We start from the raw sequence: 20,725 nt of genomic DNA, 5'->3' as shown, positions 1-20,725 counted from the left end.
GCTCTGTTGTTGATACTACTTCTAAAATTCTTTTGATTTTAGGTATACCTTTCCTTGCCACTACTAATGCTATTATTAATTGCAGGAATGAGCTTATGAAGCTATCTTTTGGAAACATGACTCTCGTGGAGAACATCTTCCATATTGTAAAATAGCCAGAAGATGATGACGAGAGCCACCAGACATACATGATTAACTCACTCATGGATGGGGGAGTTTTTGATTTTGATCCCCTTGAGTATTTTTTTATTAATTTTGAGTTTGATTCTATTAGTGATCCATCTAATGTAGTTGATATTTGTGCTATTTTTTATAGAACTCAATATTATGGCACTCAGGCATGGCAACCGAAGTTTGAGGAGTTGCCTGAGAGAAGTGAAAAATAAAATTCTTTCAAGTGTGGAAGCACCCAAAGTTGAATTGAAGCCTCTGTCTAAGGGTTTAAAGCATCATTTCCTTAGTCTAGGTGATGTTTTTCCTATTATTATCTCATCTGAATTGTCTGAGTCTCAAGGTGAGAAATTAATTCAGACCCTAAGTGAGCATAAGTAAGCCTTAGGTTGGAGCATTGCTGATATAAAATGTGTTAGTCCCCTAGTCCGTTCTCATAAAATTAATTTGAAAAAAGGAACTAGCCCTCGTAAAGACCCTCAACGTAGGCTTAATCCCACTATAAAAGAAGTGGTGAAGAATGAAGTGTTGAAACTATTAGATGCAGGAATCATATATCCTATTGCTAATAGTAAATGGGTAAGTTCTACACAGATTGTTCCTAAAAGATCAGGTGTGACTGTGGTGAAGAATGACCTGGGAGAGTTAGTCCCTACAAAACTTGTGACTGGGTGGCAGATGTGCATTGATTATAGAAAATTGAATGCTACCACCCGGAAAGACCATTTTCCTCTCTCTTTTATCGATCAAATTCTTGAGCTTGTGGCTAGTCATCCTTTCTATTGTTTATTGGATGGTTATTCTGGTTATTATCAAATTGAAATTGCATTAGAAGACCAGGATAAAACCACTTTCACTTGTCGTTTTTGTACTTATGCTTTCGTAGAATGACATTTGGATTGTATAATGCATCTGCTACTTTTCAACGTTGCATGTTGAACATTTTTAGTGACATGGTTGAAAATTGCATGGAAGTTTTTATGAATGACTTGAGTATTTTTGAATCTTCTTTTGATGTATGTTTATTGAATTTGGAGAATGTTGACTTGTTGTGAGAAGAAGGAATTGGTTTTGAATTGGAAAAAATGCCACTTTATGGTACTTTCAGGTATTGTCTTAGGGCATATTATTTCTTCTAGAGGGATAGAGCCTGATCAATCTAAAATTCACCTACACCTAGGACAGTAAAGGATGTGAGATACTTTTCTGGTCATGCGGGCCTTTATAGGAGGTTCATACAGAATTTTTCCACCATATCTAGACTATTATGTGACCTCCTAGCTAAAGATGCCCCATTTGAGTGGACACAAGATTGTCAAGAGGCCTTTAAAACGCTAATTGACAAGCTTACCTCAGCACCCATAATGCAGCCACTTGATTGGACTTTACCTTTTGAGATCATGTGTGATGCTAGGGATTTTACTGTACTTGTTGTTCTTGGAAAACGAAGGGAGGGGAAGCCTTTTGTCATTTACTATGCTAGTAGAACTCTAAATAGTGCTCAGATGAATTATTCCAACACTGAAAAGAGTTGCTAGCTATAGTGTTTGATTTGGATAAGTTTCGTCCTTACTTGATTGGTTCTTCCATTATTATTTTCACAGATCATGCAGCCCTTAAGTACCTTCTTACAAAGAAGGATGCTAAGACACGACTAATATGATAGATTTTACTTTTGCAGGAATTTGACATCACCATCAAAGACAAGAAAGGAGTGGAGAATGTAGTGGCTGGCCATCTCTCGAGGCTCACATTTGAGGACACCTCTGACCATCTACCAATCAGGGATGATTTTCCGCATGAACATTTATTTTCTATTACTTTTCTACCATGGTTTGCTTACATTGTGAATTATATGGCTACAGGTGAGATACCCGTGGATTGGAGCGCTCGGGACAAGAGGAAGTTCATGATTGAGGTACATAATTTCTATTGGGATGACCTTTTTATTTGCAAATACTACCCTGACCAAATTTTAAAGCGTTGCATCTTTGATGAAGAGATTGCTAGCATCTTAGAATTTTGTCACTTCCAAGCTTGTGGGGGCCACTTTTGAATGAAGAAAACCGCTGCAAAAATTCTGCAGTGTGGATTTTATTGGGCCATCTTATGTAAGGATGCAAACATATATTGTCGCTCATGTGAAAAGTGTCAAAAGTTAAGAGTTATGTCCCATCGTAATATGATGCCCTTAAACCCAATTTTAGTGATTGAAGTTTTTTATTGTTGGGGCATTGATTTTATGAAACCATTTTCTCCTTCTTTTGGATATCAATATATTATTGTGGAAGTAGATTATGTGTCAAAAGGGGTAGAGACAACAACATTCAGGAGCAATGATAATAGGATGGTAATTAAATTTGTCAAAGAAAATGTGTTATCTCGATTTGGTACACCACATGCTATCATTAGTGGCCTAGATAAACATTTTTGCAACCGTTCTTTTGAGGCTTTGATGAAAAAATATGGGGTGAAATATAAGATCTCTACTGCCTACCACCCCCAGACCATTGGACAGGTAGAACTTGCAAACAGAGAAATTAAGCAAATTTTAGAGAAAAGGATCAACCCGGATCGCAAAGATTGGTCTTTGAGACTAGTTGATGTGCTTTGGGTCTGCCATACAGCTTTCAATACTCCTTTAGGCATGTCACATAGGCTTGTTTCTGAAAAGCCTTGTCACTTACCTGTGGAGCTCGAGCATCGAGCTTATTGGGTCATCAAACATTTCAATTTTGACATGACAGAAGTAGGTAAGTTTAGAAAATTTCAGTTGACTGAGTTAGAGGAGTTGATAAATGATGCTTGTGAGAACTCTAGAATCTATAAGGTTAAAATGAAAACATTTCATGATAAAAATATTTTGACAAAAAATTTTAAACCTAATGATCGAGTGTTCTTATATGATTCTAGACTCCATAAACACCTAAGAAAATTTGGTCTAGGTGAATTGGCCCTTTTGTAGTGAAGAATATTTTTGCAAATGGGGTGGTAGAAATAGAGGATCCTAAGGATGCTCGGATCTTTAAAGTAAATAGTCAATGCCTTAAAGTATTAATTAATAGGCAAGTTTCGGAAGTGGAAGACATTCCACTTGTGGATCTGGTCTATCGACCTTGACCACACTACGCATGTATCTTTTTCTTTATTTGTTTTGTTTTATTTTTGTTTTCTGTTATTTTCTTTCTTTTCCTTTTGGTTTGCTGTTATTTTCTTTATTTTTGTTTGCAAGTTAGTTTCATTTTGTCATTGCAGGTTATCATCTTTGGTGCTTAGCGAGCTACCCACGTCATTCATCAGGTGTAATCTACATTTTTTAGTTACTCCCCATTCAAATTTGATTCTTAAACATTGAGGATAATGTTTCATTTAAGTTGGGAGGTGGTGGTGCAAATTCAATATTTAAAATGCTTGTTCAAATTTTGTGGCATATTTTCATGTGTCAAATTTTTTTTTTTAATTTGCATCACACGTGCATCATTTTCACATGTGTACTCATTCTCATTCATAGCCATTTTCGTGAATTCACCAAACCCATCGTAATTATTTTTTGTTGAAGCATTCACAGAACCCCTAATGCACTCATCCAAGTTTTGTGGTAAGATGGTGGTTTGACACATGTAGTTAGAGAACTCTTTTGCTTAAGTATTCATGTGAGTGTTGGAGAGGATTGAGAGCCTACAAATGTAGTAAATTGTGATAAGCGTTCATTGATCTGTTGAATTGGGCACTTCTGTTGAGAATATCATTACATGGTTTGTGGTAAGATGGTGGATATACTTGGGATATAACGAAAGTCAACTTAGGATCAACGTTTGAGCCTTTCAAGCTAACCATTTCCATCATAGACCCCTAGTAGCCAACTTTGAGCCAATAAACACATGTAGCATTTTCTTTTCATATACCCACTTCATCCATGCCTCTCTACATTGAAGTATAGCCTATACATTGATGTTTCTACCCTTTTTACTTCCAAGTGTATACTAGGTGTGTAATTTACATTTTCTTTCTTTTGTTTTGAGTTCTTTAAAAAAAAAAAAAAAGTTAAGGTTGGGTAGAAATGGCAAGAATACCAAAGTGGTGTGTGTTTGTTCATTAAATTATTGAAAAAAAAAAAAAGAGAAGAGGAAGAAGAAGAAGAAGCATTTTTATTCAATGATCTGAAAAGTTGGAGAGTACATCAAGTGAGAAGTGTGGTCTATTGAGATATTTAATAAGATTCCCTTTGTATGTACTTGGAAGTTTTTGAATATTTTCATCTTTTTTTTCATATAGTCTCGAACCCAAGCCACGTTACAACCTTTTGTGTTGACCGTTCTGATCCTAAGTAAACTTTTGGAAAGAGTAGTGGAAGTCTCAATTGTTAGTGTTCCTATTATAAGATCAATGTTTGCTTGTTGCTTGTACATAATTGCCTAATTCCCTATGAGTGTGTGTACACCTATTGTCAACTCCATAGAGTGAATCTTCACACGAAACACTTTTATACTTGTGAGTTATAGAGTTGAATATTTCGCTTCAATTTTTGATGTTGCATGTGTCAGGGATTCTGGTTAGATGGATATAGTTTGGATCACACACACACTCTGTGGATTACTATAGGTGGATTGCTTGTGATAGGGTTATTAAATTCCTAAGATTGCTTTGATATGTGAATCTGAAAAGTGTGACTTGGTAGCCTTTGTGTGTGATTTTCTTTGGTCTCTTTTGTTGTTTTGGCATGAAAATGAACTCTAAATACCTTATTATTAGATTAAAAATGCTAAAATATGAATAAGAATAATGAGATATAATTTATATTATTGAATTTAATATCTATTCACACTGAGATATATTTGAGCATGATTTTATAATATTTTAGATCTCAAATATTGCATTATTAGTTGGTGATAGATAATTTGCAGTTGGGCTTTATACTTGACATTTTTTGAACTTTACTATTTGACTTTTACATTTGGTTTTATTTTGATGGCAACTGCATGGAGTAAAACGCATGGCAACATACATATAGGTGAAAAGAATAGGAGCTGCCATATATCACTTAGGCTTCCACTTACATGGGCCCACATATAATTCGGTTGACAAGGACATGGACTTTAAAAAGCCACACGCTCCATTCCACAATTGGGCCCAACTTCAATTTTAAATAAGACGCCACACGTAACAAGGCATCAACTCTTTTGCTTGGCTCTTGAACGTGAGACACGTCCAAGAGCCAAGCTGCTATTTGTTTTATTTTTTTTTTGAGATTTTTATTGTCTATTATATTTATAAGTAATTAAATTATCAAGATTATGGATGAACTTGTATATTAGATAGTATTTTTAATTTATGTATTTGATTTTCAATTATTAAAACTCTTTTGTTTTATCATTCTAAATGGATTCAGTCATGCACATTAGATGAACTTCTCCGAATAATCATTAGATGAACTTGCACATTAGATGAACTTCTCCGAATAATAATAGAATTTATTCTGTTTATGGATTCAGTCATGCTTTTTCTATTGAATGGATTAATTCTTTGATTATGTTTGGATCAATTATTTATTTATATTGATATAATTCTTTGCTGCAATATCGCTTCCTGAGTATATTGTCGTAGTTGGATTTTCTCAATAAGGATAATAATTTACGTATTTTAAAAGTGGTGAATGATTTTTCAAAAGGTTACATTTGGTTTGATTTTGGTTTATAAATCTATAACTTCCGATTGTGAATTTTGGAAATTGAGTTCGTAATTGAGTTATTCAATGAATTAAAAATAATTAAAATACCGGATTTGTGCAAGGGATTCCTGACGCTTTACTGCTCATCAAATTTGAGTACTTTTGCCATTAGCACTTTGTTTTACTTTAATTTACATTTAAAATTAATCTTTGTTCTCCATTAACTATTTAACATTTTTCTTTAGTTTCTTTGTTCTTTCTGCTATTCTTTTAATTTTTCTCTCTGTGGAATCGACACCCCAAAGTTGTGTTGCAACTTCCACGTTATTCTTTGGGCGTAATCAGTGGTCTATCCACTTGTGCTGGCGAGGCCCTCGCACGTGCACTTCCTAGTGAATATTGCATGCCTTACTCGATTTAAACCTTGGGTGTTGCCATTTGGCTGGCACCCTAGGCACAACAGTTCCTCACAGACTATTTTATTGAGGAATGGGGCACCACAATTGGGTATTAGAGTGAGTTTATATGTGTACCAGAAATATAAGAATCAATCTCTAGCATCATATGATTGAATCTTAGAAGCATGATAGGGTTACGCTGTGTTTATTGAGTGGAAGTTAATCTCGAAAGTGATAGCTTTGTGTGGCACCCAGTTCCTCAGTAAAGGACCTGGTGAGGATTTGTGGTGCCAAGAGTGTCAGCCAAAAGGTCAACACCAAGGGTTTAGTTGGAATTTGGTGTGCTTCATCTAGATGGAAGTGCACGTGTAAGGTATAGATGTCAAATCACAGCAAAAAAGATAAAGGTTTAGTAAGTAAACTAAGATCTTGCAGTACCAGTAGTCTAGATCACATTGTAGAAATGAGTAACACCATTTCTCATTAATTCCATCATTAAAAGAACATAAAACCCATACTAGTTTGTTCATCACCTAAAGGCGTCAAACTGAATACATGTGGCCGCCATTATTAAAGAAATATGCACAACTCAAAATGTCACATGGATCCTACAATAGGGACAAGTTCCCATACTAAGGGTTTTGAGCGGGATTGGCTCTTCTTCCTTAGGCATTGATCCTGATTCTAACTTTGTATCAATGTCTATGGTTCTAAAGACAAAACCATAGGTAGGTTACGCAACTATGACAAAACTATTACTGAGAAATAATGCTTCTAAAGATGCAATGAAAAGTTTCTTGTAACAATTAAAGACACATATATGTATGCATGGTGAGGAATTTACCCTCTTCAACATAGTATAAAACCCTTAAAACCTAGTATTCGGCCTGTTTTAGCCCCAGTAGGCAGTAACATACTTCCACCACACGTGTGCATATATTCGTCACACAGAGATGCTTGTCGCTCTAGGGATGCATCTACCTAGCCAGTCAACTCAAGGACACCAACACGTGATACGCAGGGGATCCTACATCCCGATTGTGACCCCCTCAGATTCCGCTTAGGATCGAACATATTCTAAAGCATTAGGACATGCAACACAAGGTTACCTGCCTCGTTGATGATAATTAAAGATGTAATGCACCCAGCATGTATCTAAATAGAATGCAATATTCGTAGTGGATTTTTTTTTCTTTAAGCAATACTATGCACCATATACGATATATCCCAAACATGAAACATATTAAATAAACTGAAGATAATAGATGTTCAAGTTACACTATAACCATAAGAGTACTGTAAACAGAGCTCTCTCTCAGTATATTCATAAATTAAGGTAACTATTAGGCTAATTCATCGAGTAGCTCCCACAACTCAGTCATGGATGCCATAATACAATCGATAAAACTGGGCATCAAAGTGATGAGCTCCACATCGTGCCATCACTTTCTAGTTGACCTCCTCCAATCAATCTTTTGCCACGTCTCCTGATCTTGGCAGATGATTTACCATTCCAGGAGGAATGGTAGCTAGGACTACCAAGTGAGATTTGATTACCAATCTCAGCAAGTTAACAAATAATTTAAACTGATAGTTTAAAGATGCATGCAGTAAAAGCATGAATGCAAAATATGGACATGAGTAACTGGACGTGACTTGACAAATAGCATGACATCTACTGACAAGACCTAAGCTGACATTAAATGAACTGAACTGACGTGAACTTGAAACTGAACATGACATAACATGACTTGAACTAAACGTGAAATAAGATGAATTGAACGTGAAGTGAACTGAAACTTAACATGAAGTGAACAGAAACTAAACGTGAACTGAGCATGAATTGAACTGAAACTGAACATGAACTTGAAATCTTGTTCAACAATTAAGCTGGTTAACGAAAAGTGAAATGTGGATGCTACAGAGGTCCCCTTGAGCCGTGTGCCCCGTCGATACTGTATCACATGACAGGTATCTACACCAGTTGTGAGTGCATTAACATACGTATTAGTTCACCAATATCTGCACCTACTATGAAAAACGTAATGTACATATTCCATGATAGGTATCTACACCCTCATGAGTATGTATAACATGAAATTGAAATGTGCGTGGCCCCATCGGCATTGGTGCCTGACTTCACTCTGGTGACCAGTTATATAGGCCACATTTGAAGCCTGTTGATCTTTACCTTGTCAACTTAGAAAATTTTACACTAGTTTAAACACTCCAACATGAACAAAGGAGTTCCACTAGGATATTACCCCATTTTAGCACCTGGGGTCGTGACAAACGTAAAAGGACTTGGCTAACATGAAAATAATGTTTCGAGACACTTTGTACTCAAGACATGATGTGATATGAAATGGAAAAATATAAATATGACATAATGAACTTGACCTGTATGTCATATGAATGACATGGAATACCATGAAACATATAACATTTTGTGATATAGCATAATGTGTAACAGATAAATATTTCGTGACATAGCATAATGTGTGACAGATAAATATTTCATGATATGGCATAATGTGACATGTATAAGACCATAAGAATATGAATAACTATTCTCTTACCAACACACATACACAATATCCTGACAGTAAGTTAGAGGCTAACTTACAGTGAGTATAGCGTGACGAATAAAATATGCGAATTAATGAAAACTGTTAGGAGATATTTCTAAACGTTAGAAAATCCTTATTAACAAACTTAGAAACATAAAAATATTGACTTAAAGTAAAATGACCATTTTACCCCTCTACATGTAGAAAAATGACCATTTTGCCCCCTAACTTAAGGATTTCACATCCTAACTCGAAACCTCACCAAAATTTATATTTCTTATGTAGATTTTGTCCTAAATCCAAATATCTAATTCAAAATTTTTCAAAAATAACACAACTAGGTGACCCAGGCATAGACCGAAACATGACAATGCTAAAACTCATGATTTTTGTTGCAATTCTTTCAAACCCTATCTTTCATGCTAAAACCGAAATATAAAACCTACAAAATCACATCCTATGCTTAAATAATATGCTAGCAACCAACAAAGCTTACATCATAAAAATAAAAATCTTTCTTCATACTATTACTTCAAGTATTTTGACCTAAAGAAACACCCTTGATGTTCATGGTCTATCTCTTTTCAAAACAAGTCCAAGAACTCCAAATTTCAATAACATTCTCTCAATATGTTCATAAAACACTCCTAAGGACTATCATGCTTTGAAAAATTAAACTAAAACCACAAAAAGTCACAAAACCAAACCTAACATAACGGGTTTGTACTTATTCTCCAAAACCGAGTACTATGAGATTTGGTTGTTATCAAACCATTAGTTCTGAAACTTCCATGAAGTAAATCATCAATAAATAACATCATATGGTTCATATTCATGTCCTAAAACAGATCTAAACATCAAACCAAAGATCACATGGTAAAAACTTCATAAAAACATAGATCCATCCGTGAGCCGAACACACAAGACCTAAACTGGACCTTTGCATGCATAAAAATTCATATCTTCAATATCAACACCATAAATCTTCAAAACAACATTCTAAAAGAACTTTTCACCCATCAAACATCCATGAACATTTATGTGACGAGAACTTCATGAGCATACAACAACTATGGTGGAAACCCTCTTTGGTTTGGAACAAATTGAATGGTTGGATGAAATAGTGTTTGACTTAGGTTGTATGATCACAAAACTTGATTTTCCTTCAAATTTCCATCTCATGGTTCCTCTTGGTGCCAAATATCCAATACTATTCACCAAGTATCCAAATAAAACTTTTCTAACCTAATTTGGACATTTCACATTATGATCTTGAAAATATTGTACTAAGTGCCACATGGTGCTTACACTGGAGTCACTATTCACTCTGAAAATGGTGAAAATAACTTTGTACTCTAAAATCTTAAATATACTTATGAAACTAGGAGCATACTTCATTTTGTGAAATTCAACCCATAAGTGTCTCGAACAATTCAAAATGCATTTTTGAACAGTTGTTGTCTTAAAAATGAAAATCGTTTTATTACGCCATAAAATCTTAAATATTCATCTGAGCCTAATGGCACAAATTGTTTCTAATTGTCACACTGCTAAGTACCTCAAATAAATAAATCGCATTTTTTGCACCATAGTGAGTAGTAAAACTAATTATGCTAACAGACTAAAACTTGCGTGATTGCTCGATTCGTTAAACCTTCTGATGTTTTCACAGGTTCTGTAAGCTTAAAGAAATTTATCTGTTGAATTTCTAGAGAGCTGTTACACAGACTATTAGGTGAAGCCAAATACGATATTGGTTCACCCCAATCCCCACGAGAGATTCTCTTTCTCGCGTGAAGCACGTGGCAACGTTTCACGAAATTGTTCAAGAAATTCTCCATGCCGTCCCATGATTATAGATTCATAGTACTGACTTTTCACACAAAGATAGACATTTTCACACAGAGATATTGGGTTCCCACGTCAGGATTCAGAGTCATGTATTGAAATTAGTTAATACATTCAAATATTCAAAACATTGGAAATCAGTGCATAAATATAGGCATAAACATCATGATCGAAATATTCAAATACTAAAACTATTCACGCTGTAGAAAGGGGGAGAGAAGTTACAGAGATAATTACATGCCTCTTACTCACAATATTCCACATTTTCCAGCACTGTCCTAGAAGCTACCTACCTTCCTACGTTAGAAATTCTTTTGTCGCCTCTCTACTCTTTGGTTTCCATAGCAGTTAACTTAACGAGCTCTTTCGCGAATAAAGTCTTAAAAGTGAGATCACACCTAATGTATAGGTCTTTTAAATAGAGTGAGATTGTCAAATGTCCTTTCTGACCCATTTTGAACTCCAGATTTGTGGTAAGCATTTTCTTTAATCATTCTCTGTCATACTGTAGGATGATTGAGATAGACTGCAAAGCATGTTCTGCATGCTTGGTCTTCTAACTTTCCTCAAAAGAGGGTTTTGGCCATGGCTTGAGTTGTATTGCTATGCTCATATGACATGACCCGTCAAGCCTTCACCTTTCATTACAGAACCACTCGAGATGTGACCCTTTGGATGGAGTGGGGCTTCTACATGCTGTACTGCCACTTTTTTTAGCACTTCCATGTACTTCCGAAAAGCTCCCTCACTTACCCAGTCTAGAAAGCTTCTAGACTGGGTAAGTGAGGGAGTCAAGACCCATTCCTTTGGATGGAGTGGGGCTTCCATGTACTTTTTTTAGCACTTCCATGTACCTAGTCTCTTCTAGAAAGCTCCCTCAATTGCGGCACCGGGCTGACCTTCTTTACGGGATGTCAAGACATGGGATGACTCATCATGTCTCATCTCCCTTCTTCTTCAACGTTGTCTGTCGGTCATGGTCCTGGTGAATCTTCACCCTTGCCCTCATCTTTCATGTAACGTTCTGACATTGTCCTTTTTCCTTCTTGATGTGCCACACTTGTGCTGTGTGACCTAGCATTTCGGATATTAGATCAATGGCCCTCCAAGCATTTTCCTCATCTCAATGGCGTTCCTCTTCCATCCATTGTTGTTTGGCCTCTCTTTTCTTCTTCTCACATCGTTCCTCCTCCCGCTCCTTTCTATCCATTATACGTACCTGTAACACCAGGACCCAAAAATTTTATGGTTGGACTATGGATTTTTTTTTTTTTTTAATTTGAGCTCGAAATTTTAGGTTTTTATTTTTTTTTGGTTTTTATGTTATGAATCGATGATTCTTTTTTTATTTTTGGAGATCTTGGCCGCTTGTTTAAACCTTGAAAACCCATTCGGTTTATGAGCTAGTAGTTTCCTCACCTGCACGACTCTCTTCCCATCTGCATGCACGTCTCTCATGCACATCCCCGTTCTTTTTGGTTTATCTCTAGGGTTTTCACATCATATATATACGCACACATTAGCCATGCATAGAGAACTGCCTTTGTTACGTTCGCTGCCGCCGCTAGCCACTCCTCCCCACACAAACAGCAACCACGGCTCCTTCGCAGCACAACCCATTTCCACCGTGCACCGCCCAGAACTCTCACTACCCCCATACGAAATCGACGCAACCCACGCATAGCTCCCTCTTGTTCACTGCCTCTTCGCATTCTCGACTCTATGCTCATCAACTTTGCCACCATAAATCTCTACCTCAAACCACCAACACCGTAAGATAGCCATTGCAAAACACTCCGCCTTGGTCACATAAACCCACCCCAAGCGGTGTAGCACCCCCAACCGCTGGCGAAGCCGTAACGCAACATGGTTTGATTCTCTGTGACACCGCTGCCCTGCCACACGAACTCACAGACATCAACTTCTCCTTGCAAACAACGCACCACCCTCCAGGCCGTCCTCGCCGCCACGAAAAGCCAACCACCGTCGCCCAGCAGTTGAAGGAGGAACACACACGGCATACTCTGTTTTAGCTCCCTAAAACAGAGCATCAACAGCTCAAAGTTCTTCTCGTCCGGAGCCACCACGCGTCGCCACCATACAACCCTCTCTTCTTCTCGGTATTATCTTCTTCCTCATGCCGAGATCACTCTCTCTCCGTTCTCCCATCACTTTCTCTTTTGCTTATCACTCTCTCACTCCATCTCGGTTGCTCTCTCCCTTTCTTTCTCTCGTGCTTAGCCCAACTCGATGGCATCTCCGCCGGACTCCTGCTCCTTAGCCGCGCCACCACAGTCCCTCCAGCCAACCCCGTCGGGCCTTACCCCTCCATGCGTGCCTCGGTTACCTTGGGTAAGTCCCTGTTGCCGCTGCACTTATATTATTCATATGTTTATGTTCATTGCTAGTTTTATTTTTTCATAAGGTGTATTTATATATATATACGTATATATATATATATACCAAAACAGCGGAAAGAAGGAAAAGCCGAACTGACTGAAGAAGAAGAGAAGGAAGGGAATGGAAGAATCAGAGCAAATTGCACAATAATTAAATTATGCAAGCACAAAATAAACAGGCGGTTAAACCGACCATATGCATGAATGAGTATGCAAAATTAATTGTAATAAACATATAAGCTTTATTAAAATTAACAAGCTTAAAGTAATTACAGGCACAAGGTAGTGCAGATTTGCACTTACAGAAATCAAGGTAAATAAGGAGACTCAGTTTTAGAGGGAGAGGATCAGTTTTCTCTCAAATGTGAGTTCTGCCTTAGCTCAGGGTAAGGTTCTCCTTTTATAACATAAGGAGTTCTTGTTTACAATCATTAAAGTAAAACAGTAAATCAAACCGTGAGTGAACAGTAAGAACTGTTTAAGCACGGGGCTCAGGGTGTCATTATTGTGTCTTTCTAGCTGTCTTTGTGGGCGGCTGCTTTTGGCACAAGATGACAAAATAGTATTCGGTCGTCTGGTTATCTTCCAGCTGTCTTCGTAGGCGGTTGCTTTGGATACTAGGCGACAATCATCTCAAAGTAGACTTTGGCCAGTCTTCTTTGAACTCAAGTAGTAGTCAATCATCTTCCAGCTTTGGAGTGCCTTCTGAGTCATGACCAAAAATATTACTGTATGAAGCCTCTGAGGATGCTTCTGAATTCTCATCGTCTTCAGAATTGTTGCTCAAGGACTTAGACAGTTGTTGCTCAAGCAATTTAATTAAATCTTTTTTATCAAGTCTGTTGAGGATGTTATCTTTGGCAGACTTAGAAGATTTCTTTGAGGATGAGTTGGTAGCTTTTCCTCTTGCTGAAGCAGTTGGTGAATTAGGGGCCTGAATCATTAGGGGATATTCAGAAACAGGTGTACCAGATTTGATTGCTGGGAATTCTTTCTTGTCTTGTAGATCAGGGGCGACTTGAGAGAAATCTTTAATCAACTGGTTGATTACTTTTCCAGTATATCCAAACATATCCCACCACTTTGTGAAGTAGGCTCGGTCAATTATGTTAGCATTTTTCTCATAAGTCCATTTGAAGATCCACGGTAATTTGTAGTTCTTGCAAAAATGGAGCTCATAAGGAAACATGACTGAATGCCGGTTTAATTTGGTACCAGCAACTTGTCGGTAAAATGTAAAAGCTCTGGCGAGCTGCTCAGGAAGATTGTCTGGAATTAAACCAAATTGGTCCCACCATTGGAGAAACCAATAAGGGAAAGTTCTTTTGAATCTTGTATCAAAATTGATGAACCATGAATGACTCATATCAGGTACTTGAAAAAACATGAAGCGTCTCCAGGCAGTTATATAATCAAAATAATTGTAACTTAGTGCAGAGTCTGAGAGTCTTTTGGGAGTCCATGGATTTGTTCCCCATTCGGTTTCTGTAATGACTCGGAGGATGTAAGCACTGTGATAGATTAATTTAGTGGAATCATTTTTATCATAAATGGGTTTTACGACAAGAGAGTTGGTGAGAATCAAGATACTGGAATAATACTGGAGATTTTTGGATGAATTTTCAGGTATCCAGTGGAAATTCGGGAGAAAATAAGAAGAGCCTATTTTGAACGGATCTGTTAGATTAGAACGATTAGGTTCTATATGAAACAGATGGGTTATAAATGGCTTTTTCAGATATTCAGATTTTCCTTTTAGGAGGAAAAACTGAGGAGTAATTAAAGTAGGTACTTTTGATGCCACTGCTCTTGCATATGGATCAAAAGATGTAGAAACTGTAGATGCGAAGGTCATCAGTTGCACAATTTTACCAAGAGTTGTGAACCTATTGGCAATATCCAGTGCTGTTGAGGAGGCACTGGGCACAGGGGTGGATTCAGACTCATTCTTGATGAGTTTTATACTGGGTATTGGAGGTGGGGGGTTCGCTTTCTGTTTTTCTTTTCCTTTTTTCTTGCTCACGCTCATTATTGGGTGTCTGCAAGAACTCTCTAGTAAGAAAATCAAGGATAGAATTATTAGTGCCTTTGATATATTCAATATCAAAATAAAAAACACTTAAAATACCTTGCCATCATGCAAAAATATGTTTTGATGCAATGTTTTCAACATCTTGTTCTAAAACAAATTTAGCACTCATGCAATCAATTCGAAGTAAAAACTTCTTGTTTAATAAATTAGATTGAAATTTAGAAATAGTACTATATTTTTCTTGTGCAGGATTCCAGGTTCTAGAATGGAAGCGAACAATTTGTTCAAGAGAACCTAGTGAAACAGATTGTTTCAGAATGCCACCATAATCAATGTTAGATGCATCTGTTTCAATAATTTTAAATAAATCAGAGGTAGGGATACCAGGGCACGGAAGAGTTTTGACATGTGCTTTGATTTTCCTTACCAAATTTGTATGGATTTTTATCCAAGGAGGAGGATTGGAAAGGAGTCTTTTGAACAAAAGACGACATTGCTTCCTCATATCCTTGTAAAAATCAGCAACATAATTGAGAGATCCTAAGAACCTCTGCAATTGTTTTTTATTAATGATGACATCAGGGAATTTGTCGGCGAAATCAATGGCTCTTTGAATGGGCCTGATTTTACCTTCAGAGATATCATAACCAAGGAATCTGATCTTGGTTTGGAACAATTTGATCTTTTTCACAGAGACGACAAGACTATTGATTCTAATGATGTCTAGAAACGAATTCAAATGTTTCCAGTGTTCATCAATAGATTTAGAAAAAACAAGGACATTATCTATATAGACGATGGTAAAAGCAGTGAACAAGTTGAAAACATCGTTTATGATATTTTGGAATTCACTAGGGGCATTTTTGAGATCGAATGACATTACATTCCATTCGAAATGACCAAAGGGGGTTACAAAAGCTGTCTTATACCGGTTTGACTCAGCTATCTGGATTTGCCAAAAACCATATTTGAGGTCAAATTTGGAAAAGACCACAGCCTCACTCAACCTATGAATTAAGTCATTTTTGTTGGAAATAGGATACCTAATCCACTGCAAGACGTTGTTCAAGGATTTATAATTAATGACTAGACGAGGGGTACCTCTTTCTAGTTCTGCATTTTTCCTGACATAAAAAGCTGGACAAGACCAAGAGGACTTGCTATCTCTGATTATGCCTTTTTTCTTAAGATCTGTAATTTCTTTTTTGCAGAATTCTAAAGTCTGACTATTCATCTAAATGGGTCTGGTTTTAGTGGAAATAGTACTTTCATCAAAATTTTTGATATAGGGAAGAGAAACGATATGTTTCTTCCTATGCCAAAAAGCATTTGTTAAATCAGAACAAACATAAAAAACAAGACGCTTGTTAAAATCATAGATTTTTGAAATCAATATTGGCGAAGATAATTGTTCAGAAATCTTTTTGTATCTGATTTCCTATTTTGGAGTAAATTCAGATGTTTTTCTTTTGCAAAGAGCAAAGATTTCAAACCTTTATCTTGATCAATCTCTTGACGAGATGCAAATTTAAGCAGAAATAAATGGAATGCCTAAAATCACTTTGTTAGACATGTTTCTGACTAAAACAGAAGAGATTTTAAAGCGAACATTGTTTTGACAAACATGAGCATTGTTAAGCTCATATGTGATTTTCATCTGAGATCCATTTGCAAAAAATAATTTCTCAGAAGATTTTTCAAAATATTTGCTAGGAATGAGTCCCTCCTGAATGAAATTCAGGTTTGAGCTGGAATCAATCATAGCAACAACAGAAAATTGAAAATCATGGGCAACCACAATGGTGACCATTGAAAACCATTTTGGAGGAATAGTATGATGGATCAAACAAATCTAATTATTAGTAGCTAACTCATGTTGGCTTGAACCAGAATCATTTGTTTGCTCATTATCAGAAGGAATATCCTGATCAAGTTATTTATCAATTTTAAATACTAAAAATTCTTGTTTTAAAATCTCATTTTTAGACTTAAGGTTATAACCTCAGTTCTGAGTTCAACGATTTCTTTTTTAAATCATTTGTAGAAATTTCCTTGGGTTTTGTATTTTGAAATATTTCCAAGGTTTCTTGAAAACTAATCCTTTGCTTAGAAGACTCTGGTTCTTGGCGAGCCATAGTCTTTCTTAACTTAAGAAGATATTCTTCCTTAAGCTCAGGATTTGTTATTTGAGAAATCAAGGTTAGCAATAGGTTTTCTTGCTCTTCAGATTTAGACAAGACACGAACTGTCTTATCCTTTGTCTGGCAACAAGTATCATTACAATTGCAACCTAGCTTAGGACCAGTAGAATCTGGAGATTTAGGTTCTGATTGATATTCTAAATCACTAGAATTGAACTCAAGGATATCAGATGATGAAGACGAAGATATTTCTAGGAGTTGAAATAGTTCTTCTTTATCATTGTTATCAATATCCAACTGATTAAGCTTCTTTTTTAGTTTTTTTTATCTTTTTTGGCTTTCTGGGGGCATTTGTCAGCAAAATGACCTGGATTGCCACAAATAAAATATTTTCCTTGAGAAAAATCCTTGGATTTCTTTTTCTTAGAAAATGGCTTAGAAAATGGTTTTTTTTATAAGTTTTCTTGTAAAATTCATCACGGAGTTTTCTCCTGATACCACCATGAAGTTTAAAAAACTTGTGCCTCTTTTTAGAGGGAGCTATAGCAGGAAGTCCAAATTGTTCACAAAATGTCCCCATTTCGTATTTGGCTTTCTTGCTATTTCTCATCTGCTCACGAAGTATGCTTTGATCATTACACATACTAATACCAAGTTTCTTAATTACAGCACAGATATCACCATAAGTGTATGCATCATAATTTAGAGACCCAGCAATAGTAAGTTCATCCTTCACTTTGTAAGCGAACAAGTGAGGTAATCCATCAATGAATTTTTCCTTCCAATAAGGCTTCTGGCTATCATCTCGAAGCATTACTTTGGAAATAAAAATATCTTGGTACCATCTATAATCAGACATCTGATGACATCTAAGATTATTTAACTGGTCGCTGATGCGGCTAGTTCTATCAGATGGTGTGCCAATAAAATGTTTTAAAATTGTATAAATCAAAGTATTAACTCCATCAGACTGGGTAGTCCCAATGGATTCATCAAAAATAGGTAACCTTTCATCATTACACTTGACAGCGTTCTGAATGGTTTCCTTGGCATCTCTGGTTAGGTGTTTATCCCACCAATTTCTCAAAACACTAGAAAAGTCTTGTGTTAAAATCTTAACAATATCAGATTGCCTAATATTGTTATTTACATAAGTATTTGCAACAAGTGACATTTTACTTATGGTATTCATGATTTCTTGTTCGGAGAAACCATCAATATTCCATTCGTAAACCTTGTCAGCAGAGTAAGAAGATTTGTTTTGAAAGACTTTTTCTTCAAACTGTAAATCAGGAGGAGTAGGCCTGGAATACCAATTCTTCGTCAGACTCATTGGTTTGGGTCCTTTTGAAGAAAATCTGGCTATTTCAGGTTTTAAAACAATACCTTGAAAATTCTTTTCAAGTAAATCAAGATCCTTTTCTTCAGAAGAGTGTTCGCTAGAAAACTCATCTGTAGATTTCACTAGAACTTCTTCTTCTATTTATTTGTTAGACAAAGCACTAGTAGAAGGCTGTTCTTTTTTCAGATCATTAAGCATTTGATCAATCTTATCTAAAGTCTTAGCCTGAGGATTTTTAAAATTAATTTTGGCACGACTTTCAGGTAAGATAATCGAAGGTTTTTCAATTGTTTTCTTTGGTTGATCTTTAGTCAAAACCAAAGGGATAGGATCAGGTTTTTCAACCTTTTCTTCAATCCGATCTAACTGTTGTCCGATCGTATGAAGAGCAAGATTCACGAAGTTATTTTGAGAAATAACCTTTTTTGTTTCTTTCAGAATCTTGTCCTTCTCAGGATCTCTAGAAACAGTTTTCAAGATTTTAAAAGGTGAAGCAGATATCTCAACTCCCTTATGGGTGATGAGAACAGTCTCTAAAGGTGGATGGCTAGATTGAACTACCATCTTTCCTTCTTCCTTGACAAAATCAGTTTTAACAACATTTAAAGTATTGTTAGAAACATAAATATTTTTAACAAAGTCAAAGAAAAGAATATGTTGTTGTTGCTTATTCATTTATTCTTTCCATTTCCGTTTAACACGTTGTTTTTCTTTTTCATAATACTTTGTGTGATAAGCTTTTTTCCTAGCACTGTTTTTGGAAAGTTTGTATTCTTCAAAAAGATAAACAAGATCAAACACAAACGGTTTGATCAGCACAGATAAACTGTGATGAACTTGTGGTGCAACAGGAGCTACCATATCTAAAGCTGTAGGTGATAAAGATGAGTTATCATCTTCTTTATCAGCTTCATTATGAATAGGCTAGTCTTTAGAGGACCCAGCATCCTGTGCAGAATAAAAAGTAGAAGTAACCTGAGAGGACGTAGAAAATCCTTTCAATTTTAAAACAGGATTAACAGGTTGGGCTGTTTTAACAGAATCTTCCAGAAATTGCTTGAGATTTTAGTCTCTTCTTATTGGAATTTCTGACCCAGCAAAGGAAGAACTAGATCCAGCAAAAGAATTTCTTCTTAGCCCTGGAGATCTAGTCTGATCAGAACTAATTTTAATAGTTCCATCCAGGTACTGTTGAATGTTACTTGGATAACTTTCAACAGGGTTTCGAGGGATGGAAGAGATTTCTTCTTCCAAAATCCATTCTTTGGAAAGAGTTATGTCTTTCCAAAAAATCATTTTTGGAGTTGAAACATCCGCATCTGGGGTTGAACTATGGATCAGAAGAGTTTTTCCCTGGATGGGTTTTGCAATAGGTTTTGGATTTAAACTCGTTTTTAACAGACGATAATAAATCCTGTAAATTAAAGTAAGGGGTTTGCTACCCTTAAGCATATCATATCCAGAAGTCAAAATGTTTAAAGTCAAACATTTTGAAATATGTTCATCATCAAGAGCAAGTGTTAAATCAGGATAACAATTAAAATGGACTGGTCCATCCGTTAGAGAGGATTGGATCATTCCAAGAATACTTGTTTCAAAATTATTGAATTTGGCATCCCTTAAACAAAACAATACGGATGCATTGATGCCTTTCCTTGTTAAAAGTTTGGCAACAATTTGGACAGATCCAATATGAATATATCTAAAACCTTGCTGCAAGAATTTTTTCATCTGTTCTTTTGGGAAGAGATAACATTTTTCTTGAGTTTTGGAAATAACATAAGTTTGTTCAACAGTACGCACGCAGAATTGTGTGTGCATAGATCTCTCAAACCAATTAGTTCGATAGATCGTGCTAACATCAAGTTTTAGAATCTTCCACGATCCCAGCACAGACGACTCTGTTGCTTCAAAAGCACAGTCTTCCTCATTAACAATGTTAGGTGGCATAGCCGACCTGGAACTAATTGTTGAATTGGATCTATTTATCCAACTCATTTTGTCCTAGGACAACACCGACCGTTGCATCTCAGGGGTCTGCGAACTTACCACTCTCGGCCCTCGGGTTTGAACCTATAGCTGCCCTATACTCGCCTCCTTGGCTTTAAAACGGGACTTACACCTCCGGGTTCCTGACCTACTTGTCGAAAGATGAT

At 36.3% G+C, this 20,725-nt stretch overlaps 1 protein-coding gene across 1 annotated transcript in view; it reads left to right on the top strand.

The window, feature by feature from the left end:
* The window catches only part of LOC121242246, a 64,058-nt gene that overhangs the window by 656 nt on the left and 42,677 nt on the right, over positions 1–20,725 (top strand). The window contains exons 3-6 of the mRNA XM_041140138.1: positions 629–754; positions 1,459–1,653; positions 1,854–2,216; positions 2,463–2,924. Of these exons, the coding sequence (XP_040996072.1) occupies positions 629–754; positions 1,459–1,653; positions 1,854–2,216; positions 2,463–2,924 (1,146 nt within the window). The remainder of the gene's footprint in view (positions 1–628; positions 755–1,458; positions 1,654–1,853; positions 2,217–2,462; positions 2,925–20,725) is intronic.

This window comes from Juglans microcarpa x Juglans regia, chromosome 8D, assembly GCF_004785595.1.
Source record: "Juglans microcarpa x Juglans regia isolate MS1-56 chromosome 8D, Jm3101_v1.0, whole genome shotgun sequence".
NCBI classification, from domain to species: Eukaryota; Viridiplantae; Streptophyta; class Magnoliopsida; order Fagales; family Juglandaceae; genus Juglans; species Juglans microcarpa x Juglans regia.
Note: the sequence above shows the minus strand (reverse complement) of the source record. Positions and strands in the feature narration are given on the sequence as shown.